Source organism: Apiospora hydei (assembly GCF_038363865.1).
Source record: "Apiospora hydei strain CBS 114990 chromosome Unknown utg000007l_segment0_segment0, whole genome shotgun sequence".
Classification (NCBI taxonomy): Eukaryota; Fungi; Ascomycota; class Sordariomycetes; order Amphisphaeriales; family Apiosporaceae; genus Apiospora; species Apiospora hydei.
In genome coordinates, this window is record NW_027117366.1 from 659,772 (window position 1) to 676,608 (window position 16,837).

Sequence of the window (16,837 nt, forward strand, 5' to 3'; positions counted from 1 at the left end):
TACACGCCCGCTTCTCCAAGTACTTATTCACTCAATAAACTGAACACACCTTGTAAGATAAAGAACATCATCATCATTGGTGTAGACGAACATGCCAATCAGTTTCCGACCAGTAGTAGAGTTCCCTTCTGAAACCCTTCATCTTTCCCCTCCTCATCTCTAACAGCATTGAAAGCAAAGGGTATCCCATTTGAATCATCGCATCGCATCGCAGCTTGCACCTCGTAATATCGTACTACAACAAACAAACATATCCTTCCCGTGCAAAACAGCCTCGACCTCGGTCACTAACCAATACCAATCTCCTTTGAAAACACCTAGAATCAATCTGAGCTACTCGCAAAGCTTTCTTTCCAAGCATCATATAAGCAAGCCCAGTATTGCCAGCGCCTGGCAAGGTCAGGCGATCGAAGGTGGTGTAATCGCCCGTGTCAGATCTCATTGTCGCTATCGATGCTGTCTTCAACCTCCGCCACGTCACCTCCAGGGTGCACTACATCCTCGAGCGCGAGGGCCTGGATGTACGCCTTGTCCGGTCTCAATGTGGCATAGAGTTGAGGCCGAACAAGAGCCAGGGCGCCGCCCGTTGCCGTCCCCTCAGTCGTCTGCATGCTTTTCAGAAACTGGAGTTGACGGCCGGCGATCCACCATGTCACGTTCTGCATGTAGAACTTCTTAAACATGACCGACGCCTTCAGCAGTGACCATTCAGAGTATGACCCCGTGCCGCCGCGGGTGAGAATTCTTTCCAGCGTGCCTGTCAGCTTCTTAGGCTGTATCGCATGGAAATCCTCGTACAGTCTCTCCATTTTCACCTCAAATGGAACGTCTTTCCACCGAGCTTGATTTCCCGTGCACTGACCATATAGAGCATCAAGATCGTTATTAAGTTTTGTAATGATTGATTTTACTCGTGGCTTGTTTTGGCCGAATTCATTGTATAGATCATAGAGCTTGACTAGGTCCTTGTCCCATGGTACCAATAGTGAATTTGGCTTGGTCTTATCCTCGGATAGGATGGCAAGCTCTCGCTCAATAATGGGTATCAAGACTGAAAACTTCAAGTGATCAATGATATGTGAGAACTTTCGACGGCCCGGGCATGAGTCGGATTTGTACCTCGGTTGGGGTGGTTCCGCCTTACCCCCAGAAGAGCGTTGCGAAACTTGGTCCAATCTTCATTCGTGAACCGGATGCCCTGCTTGGCCTGGTCGACGAGGTTACTGAGAAGAGTGCTGAGACGGACGGCGGCCTCGTCGCCCACTGAGCGCCTTGAATAACCGAGCCGTTCTTTGAAGTTGGTGCAGAGGCCGAGCAAGTTGGATTGCATATTGAACTTGAAGCTGGCATCAAAAAACTTTGAATTGGCCTCCTGTCCATATTGGTCAACAAGGTCTTTGTAAGTCTCCTTCTGCTTTGCTAAGACGCCCTCTTTGAACAAGTCAGGACATTCGGGCACTTCTGCGTTGACGAAATTGCCCACAATATTCGGGTCCCAGCATACCCAGGCAATATCGCCGTCATAGTCCCCTCCAGACAGCTTATCGGCAAGGGCAACATTGCCTTTCGATGGGAAAACGACCACGTCCTTCAAGGGACCGAGCTCGGGTCTAAACACAGCTTTCACCTTCTGGATGTCGCTCGTATAATGGGCAGGCGAACGAGCCACAAGAACATCCATTCCATGCAAGTATGTCTCTGAGAAACGGGAGTCATCATCCTGGAAGTTGGACGAGAATCCCAGATGTATCTCGCCTTCGTTGAGGAGGCCCCAGAAGTCCACGACCATGAAAGCATACGTCGAACGTCCGATCTTGATATTCATTCTTTTCTTCATTTCCTCGCACTTGTCCTTCCGAAGTTTGAAGGTCACCTCCCATAGCATTCGCAGCCGTCTTGGATCGAAGCCCCCATCGAGTAGAAAGTTGATCCTATCTTCGTCCTGCTTTGGCAGCCCCCTACGAATGGGACTTGGCCAATCTTCAGGCGCGCTTCCCGCAGCGAGCTTGTTGAATTGTTTTGCACCCAAAGTCGTAGTCTGCAAGGGTCTTGGATCGCCATCCGTTGCTCCTCCATCTCTTTGCATAGCGACCGTTCAAGTATATCACTGATCGCATTCTTCATGCCGTCTTTTTGCTTGGCTCTGTCGTGGAGGATGGGAAGGAACTGGTTGTTGAGGTTGGCCGACTTGAGTGGATTGACTTCGCTCCGCACCTCAAACGTCCTATGTTCTTCGTCCATGAAATCGCATTTCCATTTTCTTTGGGAAGGGTATAATACAATCCAGTCAAGATCTGTATCGTCCTGTATGTCAATAATCCAAAACCCTTTCGCACTGCCAATACGACCTTGGAAACCGGTGAGGTTACCGAATGAACCCATCATGGTCCGTATTTTGCGGGCAAGGGATTGCGAAATGCGGCCAATACCGTCGTTCATGACATTTCCAGTGGGTGATAGCCGATCGCGCTTTCTAATCTTGATCTGTGACTTTTCAAGCACGGCAGTGGCGTCGGTACGGCTCAGGCCCAGGACGATGCGTGAAAAAAGTTTCGTAGCAGGTTGGTCCATGTTCTTTGATATCTGTAGAAGCCATGCGATCATGTCGTGCTTGGTTGCCCTCGTATGAGCCGCAAACGGTTCCCCTTTGGGCGGGAGCTGGCCGGAAACTGACGGGCGGAAGTTGTCGCCATCCTCCGCAAACAAGTAGAACCGATGTTTCCTGGACACGTGTTGGACCGGATTGAACATATCCTTCTGGTCCTTCGCTGTTTCTTTCGTGTTGTTGTTGCGGTAGGGGCGAATGAAAAATCCCGACCAAACTCTGCCTATGAAGTAATGCAGCGTTTGACTGGCCCAATGACGGAGAATTGATTCCGCTTCACTTATATTCTTGATGTGGCTGGGAGATTCTTCTCGTCAAGAGTTGGGATAATGATTTCCAAGAATCGATCTGACCCGAATCGACGGTTCAGTCTGTGAGGCCTCTCGAGCCTTAGAGGATCCAGTTGGATTGCTAACACGGAATCGAGGTCAGAAGATGGGCTGAATTCCAGGGACGCAGTGAGAACAACGACCCGATGTAGTGTTCGAAAGTTATCGAATGCAGCAGTCCAAGCTTCGGCTCGAGATCGTTCTGGTAGGGCCCTGCCCCTCAGCAAAGGGTGAACTTTGAGCATTTTCCATAGGACATCTTGATCGATCCAGGACTCTTCGTAGGAGAGTTGAATATCGCGTGTGGCTACGCCGGCAAATATGAATACACGCAATATTTCCCAGACAATGGGCAAGGGGGCTTCGTTAAGGCCAGCGGGCACCGCCGGCCACACGGTTTTGAGACGCTCCTCGAAATCCATGGTCGCAGCCTGGAGCCGGTGACCTTTTGTTGCATTGGTACCATTGTCAAGTTCTGCCAATGTGGATTGGCCAATTTCGCTGGAATATAGATCGGATGAATCACTTCCAAGCACGAATGAGGGCTCATTGACCGGGTCGGCTTTGGCTGGTGACGCCTTCTCTTGGTGGACGAATGAATCAAGCAACTCCTGCTCAAATCCCAAAGAAGCAGGAAACGAGTCTTGGGTGGAGGGAGCAGGAGGGGGCAGTCTTCTCTTCTCTTGGCTGCTTGCCTCGATGGTTGTTTGCGTCGCTTGGGAAAGCGGTGGCTCCTGACTGAAGACAAGGTCAGCAGTCCTAAAAGAGTCTCGGCTAGAATGAGCTGAGGTACGCTTCAACGGGTTGGCACGCTCAGTAGTCTCTGCGGCCTGCTCGGTAACGGCACCTTTGCAGTCAGCAACAGTAACGGGATCGCCACTCGTATTTGAACTACTTCGAGCCCTCTTGGGAGGCGATCCTGGGGCAAGAACTGCATCCCGTGGACGCGGCCGCTTCGATGGCGTACGGTCAGACGGAGCAGAATCTTCAAACTTGGAGTTGAAAGACGAGACCGGGATCCGTCCAACAATATACTGGCCGAGGACATGATAAAGCAGATCAATCAGATCGGATCTCTCGTGTTCAGAGCTGGCACTTGGCAGGCCTGTCACCATCGGCAGAGTATCCTGGTCTGCAAGCGGTTTGTGAACCCATCTTTGAGAAACTGCAATGGCCTCTTTCCTAAAGGCTGCCAGAGCCTCAGGCAGGTTACCATAGAAATAGAGGTGTCGGAATCGCCCGTAGTAGATGCGGTCACCTTGAGGGCCGCCCTGCCTAAGCTTTGAGGGTGGCTGCGGCTTGTCGGACAGAGTCAATCCCAGATTATAGTTATCTGAGACATAGAAGAAAGTATCTCTGAGCTCCCCTTCGTCTCGCCGCTTGGTTGGCGTCTGCGGTGCCAGGGCCTGCAAGTCCATGACGGCGTACTAGGCCCTCGAGTGCATAAGGGCGAAGGTAAAGCTACTGGCAGTGTGACCTGCATTTTCCACTTTAATGTCAGGTAACGCACAAGGAGCCAGCCACTCACTGATGGCAGTTGGGAGGGGCAACTTTTACACACCTCAATGGGTTTTCCTTGTGGCCAACAACGAAGACCCCGGGCGGGCAGGCAGGCAGGCAGGCACTGGCGTGACCGGTCCCGGCCCAATCGGTACGTGTCGAAACAGCGGGAGCTAGTTGCTAGTCAGATCTTCGGGCCAAGGATGGCACTGGCACGCACAAGTGCTGTTGTGACGGAATCGCAAATTGGCCAATATGCGACGCGTCCAAGCAAGGTGTGGCTGTGGAGAGCAGAAAGCGAGTCGTCTGCTGTGTCGTGTTGCGTGCGTACCGGTGACCAGAAACCAATTGAGTTGAGAGCTCGATAGTTGTGATCGGAAAGAGGGGTCTGCGACGCGAAACGCGTCGTCTCATTTGATTGATGGGCAGCTCTCCCAGCTACGACTAGACATGAAGAGGCCTAGCGTGAGTAGGTAGCTATGGTCGTATTGAACTCTTGAAGTACTGGAGGTACGAGCTGCAACTTGCAAGTGCACTAGCAAGGGTCTGGAGCATGCCTGTCAGGAACTGACCGGGACGTTACTCTCAGATAAATCGTGAGCTGCTCCACTACCACCCGTCGCCATCGGTCGGCCCATCACCAGTTGTACTGTCGCCGCCGGCTAGTAGGTAAGTATACATACTTGCCAACTTCTTCATTTGCCACTACTTTTGGTAGGTACGTGCCTAGTATTGCACGTCAGTAGTCCCAGCGATGTAAGATATGTGTTTTCTCTAGCACTTGCACTGCCCTCTACCTACATAGGTACATATAGACAAGTTAAGGGGAAACCGGTACCAAACATATTCAACATGGAACAGTACAAACGTACCCTGCGCTAAGGCATCACATCGATTCGGGCCTAAGGAAGCTACCTACCTAAGGTATTGTGCAGCTGCACGTGACGTTACTAAGGAAGGAGAGAAGATGGAAGGGTTCTTCTGGAAGCGACAACCGGGCAGTACCAAGATGCTCGCCATTAGCTAAGCCTGTTTGGAAATGGCACGTCCCCAATTTATTTACATGCAATGGTCTCGGCATGGTCGGCCCAAGAGCTGTGCTGTGCCCATGCTACATGTATGCAGCTACTTGTACCTACCTAATCAGAAAGGAGTGTCGAGTGCAGGCAGTGTGCAATGCGCAGTTGGCAGAGTGCAGCGCAGTTGCAGCGAGCGAGTGCCAAGTCGCTCCCAGTTAGGCTCTAGGCTCGTTGGCTCGTGGCTCGCTCGCCCGCGCCCAGCTCGCTCTGCCGAGAATTGGAGCTACTAGACTAGCCTCGTTGGAAAATACGTCAACTTTTTGCATGTCGACCGCCCCGCCTCATCTTCCTCGATTTGTTTTGTCGGTCTTCAATTTACCTTACTAAATAATTAAAGATTCAAAGGCTCCTTTTCGCTCCTCGGCCTCTGGAAACCCTCACTTCTCTCCTTACTTCTTCGATTCGAATCCCGTCGTCGTCGGCTTCGCTGCCCGTTGGGCCAGACAGCTACTCGGGGACTGAACCCACGACTCCGCCCAATCAGACGATCGTTGCCACACTCTGAACTAAAAACTAAGCTGCCAGATTACCGCGCTTATCAGTCTGGTGCTTGGTGCTTGGCGAGGCCGGCATCCCGCATGCCGCAACGGAGCTCTGTCGTATCCTACCCTTTTCTTGCCCTTGCCCATGCCCAAATCACAGGACGCCCACGTTTCCGTGGAGGAACTCACCCCGGAAGAAGCTAGCCGTATTATACACTCCCATCGCAAAGTTCGATATGGCACGGCCTGCTGGCCCTGCCGCCAGCGTGCGTCTTCTCCCAAACTGCCCTCCAACGTGACACCTCCCTCTAATCCGGTGCGCAGGGAAGGTCAAGTGTGACAACAAGCAGCCGTGTGAGAATTGTGTAAAACGGGAGCACCCACAGCTGTGCTCCTATAAGCCAAACCGCTCCAATGTTGCCAAGCAGGGTTCCGCCGACATCACACATGGCCAGAAACGCCCGCATTCCCCGGATCCAAGTGCCGAGCCGGAGCGCACCAGTGACCATCAGCCCAACGGCTGGCCCCGGGCCCTAGGTATGCCACATACACCCCGATTGTAACTTCGCGGCATGTTCATGACCTGATGATTGCTTAGACCAGTCCGAGTCGATGGAAATACCGCGCTTCGTCGGGCAGAACAGCATCCCAGCTCTGCTAAGGGACCAATCTTCGCCTAACGAGACGAAAGATGGCATCGACATACGTCGAGACATGCGCCCCATTTGGGGACTCGACAATTCAGCGCCATTCCCTCTAATGTCGTCGCACCACCTAGATCGAATGACACGAGAGATCTCTGCCGAGCTTCCTTCCGATCGTGAGGTGCTCAAGTAAGTCGCTGTCGCTAACCGCAAGCAACAACTAAGAGCCGCACTGGTGGCTTTTCGTCAACTCTCTAACCCTTTATTAGACTCTTCAAGACCTACAAGGAGGTGCCACACCCCTTCTGGGGCTTTGTCATCGATATTGAGGATCTGGAGTCGAGGCTCATGATCTACCTGGAGGAACGTGCCAAGAATGCCCGCGAGGGCCCGGCAACTTCCCGACCGGTGTCCGCCTCGTGGCTAGCCATTCTATTCGCCGTACTTGCTGTAGGCTCTCAGTACCACGACTCGCCATACCACATCAGGACGACCGATTCCCAAAGATACATGCAGATTAGCATGCATTTCTTGCGTCTCGGCAATTTCTTGCTCAGGCCCAACCTCGACTCTATCCAGGCTTTGTTGATGACGAGCTTCGTGTTGCTCAACGATATGAAGGCAGAGGCGTCTTGGGCCTTGTTGGCTCTTACGTGTCGCTTGGCTCAGTCACTAGGGCTACACCGCTCGAACCCCCAGGATGGGCGTGAGAGCTCGTCAGGGATGTCGACGAAGGACTATGTTCGGCGGAAACTATGGTATGATTGATTAGGATTCTACTCAAACAGAAGCTGATATGTTGAACAGGTGGACATGCCAATGGCATGATACGTTGACCTCTTTGTCTTTTGATCGGTAAGTCGCGGGCTGGTGGTCGAGACGATCAGCTGTGCTAATGATGACCAAGACCCAATATGACCAACATTCAATGTTGCGCCATCCCACTGTCCCCCGATTCGACTGTGCAGGGCTTATCCTACCTAGAGGCCATGTATCATCTCACCAGACTTATCTCCGAGAAACTGAACCCCGACGCTACTGATACGATTACTTACGAAAATATCATGGGAAATTGCGAAGCGGTCGAATCAATACGGGACAGGGTGTATCCACAGTTACGAAGCAAAGAGGCGGCGAAAACGGCGATAGATCGATTACAACACTACGCTTGCCGCTTGCACACGGCCTTTGTGGTTTCTGTTTGCTGTCGTCCGGCTCTTCGAAGCGACTGCACCAGACTGAGTGCCGAAGAAAAGCAGATCCTGTCCGACAAATGCAAGGAAAACCTTACCGAGACCGTCAGGATGTTTCTGTCCATGCATAATATCTCGGTGATTCCAACGAGAAGCTGGGCATTCACGTACCATGGACTGTCCTCTGCTGTGCTCCTTGGTATTCTTTGCGAAACCAAAACTGATCCGGAAGTCCGCGGGCTGCAAGGCGATCTCATTTCGGCGCTCTCGGCTGCTGCTGCTAAGGAGAGGTCAAGTCCGCCACCAGGTCATATCAAGCACAGTGAGAAGGACATTGAGCTGTCGGGGCCGCTTTCGAGAGCACTCACGGCTTTGAAGAACATCTACGATTACGGTTCTTTACATGGCCTGTCAGGGATGAAAAGCGAAAACCCATCTGGCTCAAGGACACCCGTCACTCTATTGCAAAATGTACCACATGCGAGCCAGCAGCAGAAGGTGCATGGAATGGTGGATCCTCATCAAGATGCTGCACTTGCTATGGCGGAACTACAGAACGGAGCTACCATGCCCGATTATTCGACGTACGTTCATATAAATGTGCTCAAATCATCATCACACACTAATTGAAAACAGGAGTATGTCGTCATATCCGCCGGCTCTGCAACAGCAGCAACAGCAGCAGCAACAACAACAAACACAACAACAGCAGCCGCCGCCTATGGGTATGCAAAACGTAACGGACATGAGCCAGATGGACCCAGCCGCATACATGTCACCCATGGATCTCTATGATTCCATCTTCTGGGGTGAGTACATGTTTCCGGATTGAGCCCTGACGGAAGGAGGTCTGAAACTAACGTTTGGTCTTTCTCAAGAGTCACCCCCTGATCCGTTCTACACCGGCACGGATATGAACTTTGATTTCCTGGCTCAACCTCCACCCGGTCAGCCTCCGCAGCAGCAATTTTACTTCTAACCTTGTTTTAACTGTGGGCTTTCTAGCGCGTTGGGGCCAAGTGTCCTCCGGTGTCTAGGCGTTCAAAGGGACGACATAACATCGTCCATACACACAAAAGGGCGTCGGCGAGGACCTTGACGGGATGGATAGATTTTTCTCCTTTTTTATTTAAGCCAATGGGGTTATTTGAGAGTTTGTATGCTAGAAGGGATTTTGAAGCGAGTTTGTATTTGACATCTAGAGGCTTTCTATCATGCATCGATCCTGGAAATGAAAGCTTGCTCGTTTTACGTTACATCGATGAGGCTTGTGCTTGCTTAGCACATCCGGGACAGCCGAAGCTGCAGCTCCTTATTTTAAATCAGCGCTCCTTAGCAACTTCATGGCAAATAACATCATGTCTCGTATCTCTGTCATGACAAGGCGTCGAGGACTACTTTCACCATAGCCACGACTTTCTCTTCTTCAAGTCTGGGTAGCAATCGTTAATTTTTGTCCGTGGCATGGCGGTCAGGGAAAAAGTTGGAACTCACCTCCTTCCTATCAGCTGAAGGTTGATCGGCATGCCGTGTACCGCCTCTGCATGGTCTGGGCAGAGATAAAAGAGATTGTCAGTAAGGGTAAACAGTCCCCTTCGGCCGATCGATCGGTAAACCCAGCAGTGGACATTGGAAGAACTCACATTCGGATTGGATCATCTTGTCTACCTCGCTCATGGGCTGGTACGAGGACATGTCGAGCGCCTTGTCGAGGGCGGCATCCACCCTGATGCCGGTGGGGAAGCTAATGCAGGCCTGGTCTAGAACGTTGTACACACCCGTGTACCCGACTAGGAGCAGTTGGAAAGTCAAGTCAGAGAAGCAGATACAATAGATTCAGTTTCGGTTACCTAAGCCGGAAACGGCGACTTTCGAGGCCGATCACGTCACAGGGCTGAAAAGGTAGGGGGAGGGGGTGGGAGTGGAATATAGGGGGTAGGTAGGTGGGGATCAGGGACAGCGCAAAGCGCAAAGCGGAGAAGGGGGATGGGCGCTCTTAAGAGCGAGCGAGTGAGCGAGACGCGAGGTCTGTGGGAAATGAGGGCGAGAACGCACACGAAAAAGAGAAGGAAGCCAGAACAACGCAAACGAAAAAGAAAAGGAAGAGGGGGGAAAACAAGGTGTGGTAGGAGAGATAAGTTCTGAGATTAAGGAAAGAAAGAAGAAGAAGAAGAACCGGGAAACCCGAACAGAACCCCCAATACGAACGTACCGTGTCGGAACTTGCCATTCTCCACACTCGCATACGGCGTCGTGGGACACAGCAGCGCGTCGATCCCGGCCGCGTTCCAGCGGTCGAGGTGCCGCTTCTGGTAGGCCTGGCGCTCGGCGTGCAGGCGCCAGAGGTCGCGGGTGCCGAGCTCGGAGCTGACGGCATAGGCCTGCATCTCGGGCAGGAACCAGGGCTCGCCCGTCTTGGCGATCTCCTCGCGGATGGCGAGGCCGCCGTCGGCGACGAACATGCGGTTCAGCAGGTCGAGGCCCTGGGCTTGGTCCCGGGAGGACCACTCGACGATGTCGTGGCCGGCTTCCTGCAAGGAGGCGACGGTCTGCCGCAGGGCGCGCGTCACGGGCGGGGTCGGGAGGGCCATGCCGTCGTCCCACATGACGGCGATTTTCAGCTTGCGATTGTCACCGGAAAGGGGCGGCGCGGGCATTCGCCACGGAATGGGCAGGCAGCGCGGGTCCGCATCATGCCAAGGCTCTGCATCGACGACGGCGCGGCAGTAGATCTCGAGATCGCCCAGGGTGCGGGCCAGGGGCCCGTTGACGGACTGCACGGCCTCCTGGCCCGGCATACCCGACCGACAACCCAGGGTCGGGAACCGGCCGAACGAGGGCCGCAGGGTGAAGAGACCCGTGCAGGCCGCGGGGATGCGCAAAGAGCCGCCGATGTCGGTGCCGACGCCCAGGGGACTTCCCTGAACGCAATGAGCGCCGCTTCGCCGCCCGAGGACCCGCCGGGCGTCAGGCGGCGGTTCAGCGGGTTCACGGTGCGGCCCTGGACGTTGTTGACGGTCTCGGCCATCATCATGGCCGTGGGCACGTTGGTCTTGACGTAGAAGACGGCGCCGGCTTTCGTTTGGAGCAGCTCGGCCAGCGTCGCGTCTTGGTCGGCGGGCGCGTCCACGTGCGAGACGAAGCCCACGGTCGCATCTAGCCCCTTCAGGTGGAAGTTGTCTTTGAGCGAGACGGGGAGGCCGTGTAGGGGGCCGACGGGCTTGCCAGTCCTGGCCAGATGCTCGTCGAGTTGGCGTGCTGTCTTGAGGCCGCGGTCAAAGCAGGTCTCAGAGAGGCAATTGGTCTACTCTTCGTCAGTAAAGTCCTCATAATGCTCACCTATCTACGTTCTGGTTTCCTTTCGTCAACTTGCCCCTGTGTTCTTTCGTAGCACCCCTTTTCTCTCTCTTTTTGAAAGACACGATTCACTTGTCCTAATGTCTAATCTCCCCCTTCCCCGTGTGTTTTCCTACCGATATGATACATTGAGGAACGGAACTTACAAGTTGGTGGGCAGCTGCGGCCCGCTTGCAGAAAGCCCGCGTGACGGTCTCGGACTTGAGTTCGCCCGAGGCGAGTTTGGGAAGCAGCTCCAGCGCGTCGGAGTTCGTGATGGAGAGCTCCTCGGTCGTGAACCAGCCCGACGACTCGGTGAAGGTCGTGACATCATCTTGAGTGTCGGGCGGTAACAGGTGGTCAGGGATGATCCAATCCGCCGGTATCGAATCCATCACAGCCTTTCGCTTTCGCGCCGCCACTTGTTCCCAGGTCTGAACCTTCATCTTGACTAATAGTGGTAGGTACACGTGTTACGAGTTGCTATAAGAATAAACGCGTAGGAGTATGACGAGATTTGAGCAAGTAAATAGAGTATTCCGAAAAGGCCTTTGCTTGCAAATATCACATCTTACATCTTATATAATACAGCCTGGGAGCGATACCCGACTGCTGTTGTTGGTCTTGGGGGCGAGCGACGGTAACTCCGCACCATCGGCACAGGTCCGATGCCCGCTAGAGGGGGTGTCATGCCCATCCCTCCCTGCGCTTGATCATGTTTAGATTAGCCGACCGCCAAGATAGCCACAGCAGCTTGTATCTTCATGAGGTAGCATCACTCCGCAGTTTGGCTGCTCCGGATGGAATGATGGACGTCTATCGCATACCCCATCCCACTTACTCCGTCGTTGTTCGGGTACAGTGTCTGTCCCATCCATTGTTGTTCATTGACAGTGGCCAGCGTTCGTCTCAAGAAACCGGCAGAACCCCCAGTGGACAGTATGACGCGAACATGCATGCAGCAGAAGTCTCCTAGAACGACTGGGGCTGGAGACTGTCTGGGGAAAGCAAGATAGTGCATCTCCTAGGGGAGGGGACCACTATCTGAAGCGGGTCATGATTCGGTCCAGTCGTTATCATCATTTCGGCACTAAGGCGGTGGTACCCACGGCGGTTTTTGCACCTGGCTTTTTCTAATCGGAAAGGAGCGTTAGCGATATAGTCAAGGTCAGTTGACAAATTACAGGCGCGACACCCATCAAATGTTCGCCAAGCCCGACAGACAGTATCTTCTGGGCGCCTCCCGACGGCCGCATTGGAACCTCCGGCAATCTTCGCCGGTCGCAATTGCTCATAACTGCCTTATCGCATACCACCGATAGTCCATCGACATGTTTACGTCGGATCGGCGTCTTGGATACTGAACAGCTCGAGCATGGTAGCAGCCACCCTCGGCCTATCTTACGTGATACATATAAATAAGACAGGCGCTTCCAGCCGTTCGCGGGCCCCTGCCTGCACTTGCAGCTCTAGCAAGTATCATACGCCGTAAACCCGTCACCATTATGGCGGGGTTCAAATCCAAGCTGAGGGACTACCTCCACACCGAATACCGACCCGGCGAGCGGCGGTTGGTCATGAAGATTGACTTCTTCATTCTGACCTTTTGCTGCCTGTCCTATTTCACCAATTACTTGGACAGGTCCAACCTCACCAATGCCTACGTCAGTGGCATGAAGGAAGACCTGGGCTTTGTGGGCGACCAGCTGAACCAGATCAATACCTGCTTCACGGTCGGATATGTCATAGGCCAGCTGCCGGCCAACATGTCGCTGCACTATATCAAGCCACGGTATTTCTTCCCGTCCATGATGGTCATCTGGGGCTGTCTGACCATGATCACGGCTTCGGTGCACCGGCCCCAATCCATCATGGCCATCCGGTTCTTCCAGGGCATGGCCGAGGCGACCACCTTCGTGGGAACTCATTATATCCTGGGCTCGTGGTATACCGAGAGAGAGCTCGGAAAGCGGAGTGGCATCTTCACGGCATCGGGCCTGGCTGGGACCATGATTGGCGGCTTCATCCAAACCGGCATTTACCAGTCGTTGCACGAGAAGAACGGCCTCACTGGCTGGCGGTGGCTGTTCATCATTGACGGGCTAATCACCATACCTGTGGCCATCTACGGCTTCGTCTTCTTCCCAGATACGCCGCAGACGACGACCGCCTTTTATCTTACAGCAGCTGAGAAGGAACTGGCCATCGCGCGTGTACCGGCCGTGGAAGAGCGCTCTCCAGTATCCATCAGCTTCTTCAAGAAGGTCTTTTCCTCTTGGTACTGGTGGGGTTTCGTCGGTCTTTGGATCATTGCGGGCGAAACGGAGTCGTTCAGTACCAATGGCCTCATGGCGTTATACATGAAGAGCCACCCGACCAACAAGTATGCGGTGTGGCAGTTGAACAACTACCCTACCGCCATTCCGGCAGTGGGCATTGTGTCGACACTCTTCTGGGCGACGCTCACCGACTTCTTGCGCGGCAAGCGTTGGCTTGTGGGCCACTTCATTGCCATCATCGGCGTGGTAACGTCGGCCATGGTGCTGGCGGCGTCCAGAGATCCCGCCAACGCGGCGTCGACAACGGTGGTTTTTGCGGCGTACTACTTAGCCGGGACGGTGTACGCCTGCCAAGCCACGTTCTTCGCCTGGTGCAACGACGCGATGAGGTACGAAGACCATATGTTCCGAGCCGTCGTCTTGGCGGGCATGAACTTGGGATCCAACGTGATCAACGCCTGGTGGTCCATCGTCTTTTACGGCGCCTCCATGGCGCCGTGGTTTAAAGTAAGTGATGTGTTGTGGAAGCCTCCATGACAACATGAGCCCTTGGTTATTTCAGTTGCTGACAATTGCTTTACAGCGGGGTATGTGGGCCATGATCGCGATGAGCATCGCTTTGACGATATGGACGGGCGGGCTTTCGTTCTTGGACCGGAGGAACAGTAAAAGACGAGAGACAGTACATGGCGAGTCGACGCCTGTGGACGTGGACGTGGATGTGGATGCAAAGTCCGTCTAGATATTGTTCGGGATGTGCTTTAACAACAAATTTCGCCTGTTGTTGGTCGCATGCCTGGACCTACCCCGTTTGAGGGAGGCGTGTTAGTGCTGTTCATGCGACAAGGCCATCACCGCTAGTTGTCTGTAGGTACGGTCCCATTCGCGCGTCAGCAAGACTGAACAGGCCATGAATCCGAACGAACCAGCAAAACCGCCAAAGCATCTATCTGGCCGTAGGCGATGTGACCTGAAGTGCATGCCTTGGGTAAGTTCGTTGTTGAAAAGGCGTGACGGTTTTACGAGGCTCGTAAGTTAGCGGGCTTGCAGGAGGAGCTGGATGCGCTGGTCACTGGCCGCAGTGAAGTGAGTCTTGTCCAGCGGATCTTGCGGCAGTTTGCCCATTGGCGATTTGGCGATTTAGCGATGTAGCGATTGGCGAAGCGACCTTACCACCCGCAGTGGAGCATGATCAGGTTAGCGGGGAGGGGCCTGGAGGGGCTGGGCCAGATTGATTCGATTCGGCCCATGACGCAGGGTCTGGGTCGGGCAGGGCAGTGCAAATGCCTAAATGCTACCTACCTACCCAGCAGCATCCCCCTTTACCACCATAATCTAACCCAGCCTTGTTTTCTACCTCAAGCACCCAGATGACAATTGACCGGTCAGTCAGGGCATCACGCGAATACTTACTTACTACAACCCTAAAACAAGGCGAAGCTCAGCCGTTGCATGAATTGCCCGATATCCCGGGAAAAAACCTCTTGGAATCGCTAGTGTTTGTTGGGAAGACGCCTGTATCTGCCACGTGCGAGCGATAGGGATCGGCACTATTAACGGAGCCAGCTGCTACGTCAAATCTCGTATTGATCCGTTGGCTCTTATGCAAAAGGCCACAATAAACCGGCTACCTAGGCTTGGAATAGTAGCATCGAGAAAGACTGAGGAGAGTTGCCGTTGACTTCTAAAGTTAGGTCGTCCGTTTCTTGGGGAAGGAGGTTCATATAAGAATGGGATGCGCCCGTCCCTACTTCATCCGATTTTCAGTCCACCCACCATCCCACGATCTCTGTACATCCTGTCCTTCGTTACTTGCAAATACTCCAACAAGAAACTTAATATTCCTTAATATATAACCAACCACAACATCCCCCAAAATGGTTTCCATCAAGACTCTCGTCGGCGCCGGCCTGGCCGCTCTGCCCTCCGCCTCCGCCTACATCTACGGCTTCGAGGCCCCGCCACCGCCGCCGCCGGCAGCACCATCCAGGCCAAGCTCCTGACCTCGATCTACGTCCAGAACTATGTCGACTACTCCATCATCTGGGGCATCGCCCGAACCGGTCTCGGCAGCTGCGCCCCGGATGCCTGCGTCGGCACGCAGATCGGCTACAAGAACTTCTAGTACGTCTCTCCTCTCTCTTTCTCTCTTGGCACCTCTCTGCCTAGAGCGATGATGAACACATTTGCTAATACGGTCTACCTACAGCCCCGAGGAAGTTCCCCTGGGCAACTTCACCGTCGATGTCACCATCCCCAAGGACACCCCCGCCGGTGAAAGCGTCCTGACCGCCGCCATCCCCTACCTGGTCGGTGCCGGCGGTCTCACCAAGGTCGCCGCGTACAACGCCACCATTGATATCACTGCCGCTTAAGCGTGTCCGCAACCAAGTACGAAATTTAACGACGAAATGAAGCCAAGAAGTGAATCGGCATTTCACCTAGATTATCTAAGTCCTAGGCACGCTGTTATATCTTAATCAACTTACAAGCGCATTGCATTAACAACCCTGTATGTCTTTTTCACGTGACTTGTATGTGATGTGTATTTGGCCATTGGGAAGATAAAACTGCCGATGAGATCGTGAGTCAGGTGTTTCATATATGCTTTAACGTGTAGCAACCCCAGGATTCTTGGTGATTTAGACTTCGATATATAAAACCGCCTGCTACCTCTATCCTGTAATGGCTGCTCTGTACCCAAAAGGTTGCCTCGCCCCGTGCGATAATGCACCCACTTCTACTCGTCAGATCGCTCCTGTTGACGATCTTCCCCTCCACCGCGCCCACAGCCAAATGTTCTGCCATGCGGTATCAATCCAAGCAATAGAAACGCCAGTACACCAAGTACTCCTAAAAGTGTAGCCAACGACCTCGCTCATTGCCATGAGCGCCATTGACCAGCCTCGCAGCTTGTGCTGCAACCCGCACCGTGAACTCCTTGTCGACTTCTCTAGTTGATCCCCATCGCAAGTCCGATCGATCTATGGATGGTACTACTCCATCACGTGTCCCCACACCTGTGATGTCGATCCCTTGCTCCTGCGGCGGCGGTGGCTGTTCGTGCTTGTCTTCTCCGCGGCGTTCGGGTCCGACCCGCTCCCGACGGCGTTCCACAAGGCGTTCCAGAGGCCGAACATGATTCCGGTTGAGTGATGGAAGAAGTCGCGGTTGAAAGTAAGTGCGTTTTTGGTGTGTTGTTAAGAGGAAAGTAAGCAACTCGTGGGCGAGAGCTTAACGGGAACTGTTGTATGCCTTTCGTTTTTTGGAGAGTATCCAAGGCTGTCTGTGTTCTTTTCTTTGGAGGAGGACGAGTATAGAGCGGATTGAGTAGTAGTGTTTGTGCATGTGTGTTGTGTGTTGTGTGAGTGTGGGTGTGGGTGTGTATTT

The 16,837-nt window shown here is 53.5% G+C and overlaps 5 protein-coding genes across 5 annotated transcripts; 3 read left to right on the forward strand and 2 right to left on the reverse strand.

Moving 5' to 3' along the window:
• Positions 1-431: 431 nt before the first annotated feature.
• Positions 432-4,352, reverse strand: PG997_009284 (RNA polymerase-like protein; the record flags this gene model as incomplete). Its single annotated transcript, XM_066813599.1, has 4 exons — positions 432-1,051; positions 1,120-2,048; positions 2,093-2,824; positions 2,959-4,352. 4 exons carry the CDS (start codon positions 4,350-4,352, stop codon positions 432-434), a joined length of 3,675 nt encoding a protein of 1,224 aa, XP_066665561.1.
• Positions 4,353-6,140: 1,788 nt separating this feature from the next.
• On the forward strand, positions 6,141-8,811 carry PG997_009285 (fungal specific transcription factor domain-containing protein; the record flags this gene model as incomplete). Its single annotated transcript, XM_066813600.1, has 8 exons — positions 6,141-6,261; positions 6,320-6,532; positions 6,594-6,828; positions 6,909-7,397; positions 7,447-7,494; positions 7,547-8,416; positions 8,469-8,641; positions 8,711-8,811. 8 exons carry the CDS (start codon positions 6,141-6,143, stop codon positions 8,809-8,811), a joined length of 2,250 nt encoding a protein of 749 aa, XP_066665562.1.
• Positions 8,812-9,206: 395 nt separating this feature from the next.
• Positions 9,207-11,614, reverse strand: PG997_009286 (amidase; the record flags this gene model as incomplete). The annotated part of the gene is given in 6 exon segments (XM_066813601.1): positions 9,207-9,264; positions 9,327-9,381; positions 9,476-9,622; positions 10,045-10,748; positions 10,760-11,136; positions 11,336-11,614. 6 exon segments carry the CDS (start codon positions 11,612-11,614, stop codon positions 9,207-9,209), a joined length of 1,620 nt encoding a protein of 539 aa, XP_066665563.1.
• Positions 11,615-12,673: 1,059 nt separating this feature from the next.
• PG997_009287 (major facilitator superfamily transporter) lies at positions 12,674-14,189 on the forward strand (the record flags this gene model as incomplete). Its single annotated transcript, XM_066813602.1, has 2 exons — positions 12,674-13,954; positions 14,031-14,189. 2 exons carry the CDS (start codon positions 12,674-12,676, stop codon positions 14,187-14,189), a joined length of 1,440 nt encoding a protein of 479 aa, XP_066665564.1.
• A 1,135-nt stretch (positions 14,190-15,324) lies between these two features.
• PG997_009288 (uncharacterized protein) lies at positions 15,325-15,822 on the forward strand (the record flags this gene model as incomplete). Its single annotated transcript, XM_066813603.1, has 3 exons — positions 15,325-15,402; positions 15,468-15,571; positions 15,657-15,822. 3 exons carry the CDS (start codon positions 15,325-15,327, stop codon positions 15,820-15,822), a joined length of 348 nt encoding a protein of 115 aa, XP_066665565.1.
• Positions 15,823-16,837: the final 1,015 nt, after the last annotated feature.